At 43.4% G+C, this 7,500-nt stretch overlaps 2 protein-coding genes across 3 annotated transcripts in view; both read right to left on the bottom strand.

Moving 5' to 3' along the window:
• The window catches only part of LOC114563646 (calpain-1 catalytic subunit), a 35,847-nt gene extending 34,855 nt beyond the window's left edge, over positions 1–992 (bottom strand). For both annotated transcript variants that reach the window (XM_028590447.1, XM_028590454.1), the window contains exon 1: positions 875–992. The gene's annotated coding sequence lies outside the window, so the exon portion shown is untranslated. The remainder of the gene's footprint in view (positions 1–874) is intronic.
• Positions 993–1,719: 727 nt separating this feature from the next.
• The window catches only part of LOC114563664 (calpain-2 catalytic subunit), a 39,305-nt gene continuing 33,524 nt past the window's right edge, over positions 1,720–7,500 (bottom strand). The window contains exons 19-21 of the mRNA XM_028590465.1: positions 7,005–7,121; positions 5,215–5,273; positions 1,720–1,909 (exon numbers count right to left, since the gene is read on the bottom strand). Coding sequence (XP_028446266.1) covers positions 1,886–1,909; positions 5,215–5,273; positions 7,005–7,121 — 200 coding nt within the window. The 3' untranslated portion in view covers positions 1,720–1,885. The remainder of the gene's footprint in view (positions 1,910–5,214; positions 5,274–7,004; positions 7,122–7,500) is intronic.

Raw genomic sequence — 7,500 nt, 5'->3', positions numbered from 1 at the left:
TCTGTTTTTAAGTTTAACTGATAATCCACAGTACCAAGCAGAACTTTATAATCAAAATGACATTGAATCAATGATATAACCAGTAATTTCTTGATAGAATAATCTAGAATCTAATAATAATTAATCTAATAACAATCTAGCTACATTCATCTGTTCCAGCTTTAGTTACTACTTTAGTTACTAGTTACATTATGTAGTTTATAAAATCTGATGTTTGATTCTAAAGTAAACTAGCCGACAATATAACGGTGGTATTAGTACTGTAACTGCAGTAATCTGAGTACTTCTTCTAACTAGACTGCAGTTGTCTGTCTGTATCAGACTGGTTTACTACAAGCTGACGTGTTTACTGTACTTTATGGTTTTTGTAATAAAATAAATGACATTTTGCTGCAAACTGCGGATCTAAATGAACACTGAATGTTTTGGTCCGTGTGTGACGCAGCGGGAGGGCTTCTCTGATTGGTTAATAAACAGGAAACAGTTTCTGCTAAATCAGCATGAAATCGTGAAAACAGCTGATCAGAGCGCGCGCACACACACACACACACACACACACACACACACACACACACACACACACACACACACACACACACACACACACACACACACACACACACACACACACACACTAGTTTGTCTGTTTTGCAGGTTTTCTGTTACAGAATCTAGTGAATGTGTGAATGTGACATTTTGCTGATATTATAAAGACGATATATGATATAATAATTCTGTTTTTGTTCTGAAACGCAGAGCAGATAGAACCAAACACAACATGTTATTATTAATAATAATAACGTGGGCACGTTTCAGCGCGCTCTCGTGTCTGTTGGTCCCGTTTAAAGAAACGGTTTGGGCTGCAAACACTCACCGGCGGGCGGGTCGGTGCTCCGGGGTTCACACTGGGTCCGCTCCGGTTCCGGATGCAGTACTGGGAGCAGCAGTAGTACTGTGTGCAGTAGTAGTACTGGGAGCAATGATGATGTTGTGGAGGCTCTGCTGCAGAAGCGAGCCCCGCCCGGGCCGGCGGAAGGGGCGGGGCTACATCATCAGCATCTAAAGAAGAGTTTTTTTCTTTTCTTGCATCTTTCTATTATTTGGTGTCATGGGTTTGCGCTGTGTATTAGCGCGTGCTCCTTTATACCAGGGTGAAGAGGTCTGAGCCATACTGTTGTTAATGAATGAGGTGTCCGTTTCCTGTGAGGAGAGGAACAGCGCCCCTCTGGATTCTAACGGTATGCTGCGGTCAGAGACGGTACTGCACCCTGCTACTGAAATAATACAATACGGATTCAAATATCACAACTAAACTCTTACTGGAGCTAGAGCGCTAAAGTCAGGTATGCCAACATTAGATATATTAATAATGGTAGTGATGTAATAATTAATGCCACACTGAAAGTGGCCCCAGAGTTTCTTTATATAAATATTGTCACCTTAATCCGGTGGCTTTTTATAATAATGTCCGCCCTATGAAATATTATTTCAGCCGAGTTCCCCTGACCAGAATCACGGTCTCATTCACTAAACACCTACACTCTGGGAGCCGAAAACACACTTTAATATAGACAGACAGGCAGGCAGACAGACAGACAGTCAGGGAGACCGGCAGAAGTACTCCAGAGTAGGGTACGTGTACCCCTAGGTGCTAGAGAGAGACTGGTTAATCTAAGGGGGACCCAGAGATGAAATATGAACAGAACACACGTGGGCCCGTTGAAGGATTCTGGAAACTTTATTGACGTTACGTTACGGAGACAGACAGGTAGTGTTTGGATATAAACAGGAAGTGGAGCTGCAGCAGTACACGGGGATAATATGGCTCGCTGCAGGACCGCCAGCACACGGCTCGGCTCGGCTCGGCTCGGCTCAGGTCCAGGGCTCAGATCATGGAGAAGCTTATCCACTGGGGGGGGAAGGCAACACACAACTCAACATTAATCAATGGTTCTGGTTCTGCAGACTCTAAAGCTGCCCTCACCTAACCCTCTATAGTGGCTATATATTATATATACACACACATATATATATATATATATATATATATATATATATATATATATATATATATATATACACAGTGAGGAAAATAAGTATTTGAACACCCTGCTATTTTGCAAGTTCTCCCACTTAGAAATCATGGAGGGGTCTGAAATTATCATCGTAGGTGCATTAGGTCCACTGTGAGAGACATAATCTAAAACAAAATCCAGAAATCACAATATATGATTTTTTAACTATTTATTTGTATGATACAGCTGCAAATAAGTATTTGAACACCTGTCTATCAGCTAGAATTCTGACCCTCAAAGACCTGTTAGTCTGCCTTTAAAATGTCCACCTCCACTCCATTTATTATCCTAAATTAGATGCACCTGTTTGAGGTCGTTAGCTGCATAAAGACACCTGTCCACCCCATACAATCAGTAAGAATCCAACTACTAACATGGCCAAGACCAAAGAGCTGTCCAAAGACACTAGAGACAAAATTGTACACCTCCACAAGGCTGGAAAGGGCTACGGGAAATTGCCAAGCAGCTTGGTGAAAAAGGTCCACTGTTGGAGCAATCATTAGAAAATGGAAGAAGCTAAACATGACTGTCAATCTCCCTCGGACTGGGGCTCCATGCAAGATCTCACCTCGTGGGGTCTCAATGATCCTAAGAAAGGTGAGAAATCAGCCCAGAACTACACGGGAGGAGCTGGTCAATGACCTGAAAAGAGCTGGGACCACCGTTTCCAAGGTTACTGTTGGTAATACACTAAGACGTCATGGTTTGAAATCATGCATGGCACGGAAGGTTCCCCTGCTTAAACCAGCACATGTCCTAAGTCTTAAGTTTACCAATGACCATTTGGATGATCCAGAGGAGTCATGTGGTCAGATGAGACCAAAATAGAACTTTTTGGTCATAATTCCACTAACCGTGTTTGGAGGAAGAAGAATGACGAGTACCATCCCAAGAACACCATCCCTACTGTGAAGCATGGGGGTGGTAGCATCATGCTTTGGGGGTGTTTTTCTGCACATGGGACAGGGCGACTGCACTGTATTAAGGAGAGGATGACCGGGGCCATGTATTGCGAGATTTTGGGGAACAACCTCCTTCCCTCAGTTAGAGCATTGAAGATGGGTCGAGGCTGGGTCTTCCAACATGACAATGAGCCGAAGCACACAGCCAGGATAACCAAGGAGTGGCTCTGTAAGAAGCATATCAAGGTTCTGGCGTGGCCTAGCCAGTCTCCAGACCTAAACCCAATAGAGAATCTTTGGAGGGAGCTCAAACTCCGTGTTTCTCAGCGACAGCCCAGAAACCTGACTGATCTAGAGAAGATCTGTGTGGAGGAGTGGGCCAAAATCCCTCCTGCAGTGTGTGCAAACCTGGTGGAAAAACTACAGGAAACGTTTGACCTCTGTACTTGCAAACAAAGGCTACTGTACCAAATATTAACATTGATTTTCTCAGGTGTTCAAATACTTATTTGCAGCTGTATCATACAAATAAATAGTTTAAAAAATCATACATAGTGATTTCTGGATTTTTTTTCTTAGATTATGTCTCTCACAGTGGACATGCACCTACGATGACAATTTCAGACCCCTCCATGATTTCTAAGTGGGAGAACTTGCAAAATAGCAGGGTGTTCAAATACTTATTTTCCTCACTGTATATATTTATATTAGAGATGCACCGATTACAATTTTCTAAATGACTATCTTTTCTTTAATAGAACATGTGTTGACCAGATAATGGATCACTATAAAACCGAACTATATAAATGACTCCTGGTGTGGGACATCCACACCCATCTAAAGACCAACGTTAGAACCATTTCCTTCTTCTCACATCCAGTATCACACTAAAGAGAAATGTGATATATTCAGCAAACTAAACTTCTGTATGTATGAAAACAGGTAATGGCCATACAATATGCATTTGTACAAAAGGCTAAAGTCTATCAGCAGTGATTGTTAAGCTGGTTACACACCGACCAGACGGCCAATCAGAAGGCCGGCCGTCAGCAGTAGAGCCAGTGTGTCTGATCAGTCTCCCCGAGTCGGTCCAGAAAGTTCCTCAGAACTCACCGTAGAGACGAGACCTAATACGTCTCCATAACAACAGGCAGCGCTAATCTGGATTGTCGCCCAAAAATGAAAACCTGCAGCTGATTGGACGAACGCGTCACATGGGTCTGGCTGCTCCGGAAACTCAAAGCCAGACTGTCATGGCGTCTCGTTCAGAATACAACCTCATATTGGACTAAAATAGTTCACGAAACGTGTTTCTGAAAACATTTGAAGAGAGAAATAGGGTTCTAGTCAGAGTGGAGCGTTCTCTGGGACATGTTGTCATGCTGATCTCAGGCCGGCTGCGTGGCGTGTCTGTAGCGTGGTGTTTTCTACGTCTTCCCCACCAGGAAGGTGTCTGACGCTGCTGCTGCTGCTGCTAGCCTCGTTTGGACACATGGATGTTTCCCATAAACATAAATATATAAATATATTCTGATCTGATTACAGCAGAGACAACGTCGGCAGTATTGACGGTGAAATAGGCTCCAGAATATTTCCTTCTGGACTGACAGGTGACATATTTTCTAAATTACATTTATGTCAAAACCTCGAGACTTTCAGACATCAAGATGTCATTTATTAATATATATTTGTGTCTGAATGACATATAAACATCTTTTCATATTCTATGTTGCCTGGAAACGCTTCCAACACGTATGGTGTGGTGTGAAAGATAGGCGTCGGTCCTATTTCTAACACGCACTCTGAGCCGTGCGTTACCATGGGAGCCCAAATAAACACAGACACGCCATGCAGCCAATGTGTAACCGGCCATTTGATTTTTAATCAGGGCAGCAGTTTTCAGATGACACCGATATCAGGCCAACCCCAGAGGGTCACAGCGTACGGGAGCTGGACCACTTTTAATCTGGGTATGACGTTTAGACCACGTAGCATGGATTTCAAGTGTTTCTTCTCCACTTCTGTCTACGACAGACCAGAACCTTTTAGACATGATGTAATCACATAATGTCATCTGAAAACTGCTGCCCTGATTAAAACAACAATGCAACTGATCTCAGCTGCTATTCTGTCTGGAATGGAACGGACATTTCTAAGTAACCCCAAACTTTTGACCAGTACTGTATGTATATAAGTATATACTGTATGTATACAGGGTGTCTGTGTGTGTTGGTCACCTGGTTGAAGTCAAGCTCAATGGAGCCGCTGTTGTGAGGATCGAGCTTCTTAAAGATCCCTGAGGAGGAAACACAGTTTTACTGAGTCAGTTAGCAGCTACGTTAGCAGCTACGCTAGCAGCTACGTTAGCAGCTACGTTAGCAGCTACGTTAGCAGTTACGTTAGCTCATTAGCTAGTTGTTCTCTTTTGGGCACAACATCAATAATGTAAATGATTTACACTTTACGTCTTGCTTGTCAGATTCTGTTTGCTATTTTAGCAGACAGGTGTAAATACTACAATACCCATGAGCCTCTGCTGTTTTTTGCCATGGACAACAACAGGCCAGTCATCGCTATCATTACTGAACCCACAACTAGTTTTTGTCTGTGTGTGTGTGTGTGTGTCTTTGTGTGTCTCTGTGTATGTGTCTGTGTGTGTGTCTCTGTGTGTGTGTGTGTGTGTCTCTTTGTGTGTGTGTGTGTGTGTCTCTGTGTATGTGTCTGTGTGTGTGTGTCTGTGTGTGTCTTTGTGTGTCTCTGTGTATGTGTCTCTGTCTGTGTGTGTGTGTGTGTGTGTGTGTGTGTGTGTGTGAGTGTGAGTGTGTGTTAGGGTGACCAGTTGAGAATAGGTAAAATTCGGGACGGGGGCTGGCGATTTTTAATTTTTTTTGGTATTGGTCTTCTTAATGTTCTATCAGACTATAACTAGTTGAGAGTCAAAAAAAAAACATACCATTAAAAAAATCTAGGTTTCATTAAAGTTGTGTGTTAAACAAGATGAAGAATTGTTTGTTTGGAAAGCGTGGCTATACGTGGCTATATGTAGTTTGCTGCTAGCATGGAGCCTGGAGTCGGACCCCCCCCCTCCCGTGTGAAACACCAAACTCCTTCCTACATACATTGCAAAACGCTTTGTTTGCACCGTGGAAAACTGCAGTAATCCCGGGGTATTCCCCTACCCAGTCCTCCCCGTACCTGCAGAGACGTTTTTAGCTACGTGTTGATCTTGATCGGGTCCCGGGACACCAGCCCGAGCCTCCATTTCAAAAATTAATGAATGAAAATTTGCGTTTCAACTTTCAGCCAATGAGCAGCTGGTTGCAGGATGACCAGTTTTTAATGTTCTATCAGACTAGAACTACTCGAGAGTCCAATAAATAAATACTCCAGAGTCGGCTTTTGAGACTTTGCTCTAATTTTCGGGACAATTAGGGCAGGATTCGGGATTCGGGACAACTGCTTGGATTTCGGGACTGTCCCGAATTTTTCGGGACGTCTGGTCACCCTGGTGTGTGTGTGTTTGTGTGTGTGTGTGTGTGTGTGTGTGTGTGTGTGTGTGTGTGTGTGTGTGTTTGAGTGTGTGTGTTTGTGTGTCTGTGTGTGTGTGTGTGTGTGTGTTTGAGTGTCTGTGTGTATGTCTCTGTGTGTCTGTATGTGTGTCTGTATGTGTCTCTGTCTGTGTGTCTGTGTGTGTATGTGTGTGTGTGTGTGTGTGTGTGTGTGTGTGTGTCTTTGTGTGTGTGTGTGTATGTGTGTGTGTGTGTGTGTGTGTATGTCTTTGTGTGTGTGTGTGTGTGTGTGTGTGTGTGTGTGTGTATGTCTGTGTGTGTGTGTGTGTATGTCTGTGTATGTCTGTGTGTGTGTGTGTGTGTGTGTATGCGTGTGTCTGTGTATGTCTGTGTGTGTGTGTGTGTGTGTATGTCTGTGTGTATGTCTGTGTGTGTGTGTGTGTGTGTGTGTGTGTGTGTGTGTGTGTATATGTCTGTCTGTGTGTGTGTGTGTGTGTGTGTGTGTGTGTGTATCTTACTGAACATCATCTCCAGTCTCATCAAGCAGCCCACAAAGTTATCAAAGTCGATGGTCATGTCTGGCTCGGAGTACCGGGCCACCAGCAGCTGGTAGATGCTGTTGTTGAGGGTGAAACCTGCCGGGCACAGTGACAGTCTTACACTCCTGTTGTTGTTATTATTATTATTATTATTATTACTGAAGCTAACGGAGCAGGACGTAACGTACCATCAGCCCAGATAGCAGCAGCAGAGAGAAACACAAACACACTTCTTATTGTAATATTCCAACTTTTTGGCTGAAATATTACAACTTTTATTCTGAAAAGCTGTTCAGGAGCAGAGCTGGACCCCACCTTCTTATATTTTAGTGGTTCCCAACCTGGGGTCCGGGCACCCCTTAGGGGGGCGGCAAAGATCACAGGGGGGTCTCAAGTCTTTATCTGGTTTGAGGTTGAGGTTAAAAAAAATATTTGCACGTTAAACAAATTATGATAATACACTAGAATATATAAT

This window comes from Perca flavescens, chromosome 2 (genome assembly GCF_004354835.1).
Source record: "Perca flavescens isolate YP-PL-M2 chromosome 2, PFLA_1.0, whole genome shotgun sequence".
In the NCBI taxonomy this organism is placed as follows: Eukaryota; Metazoa; Chordata; class Actinopteri; order Perciformes; family Percidae; genus Perca; species Perca flavescens.
Note: the sequence above shows the minus strand (reverse complement) of the source record. Positions and strands in the feature narration are given on the sequence as shown.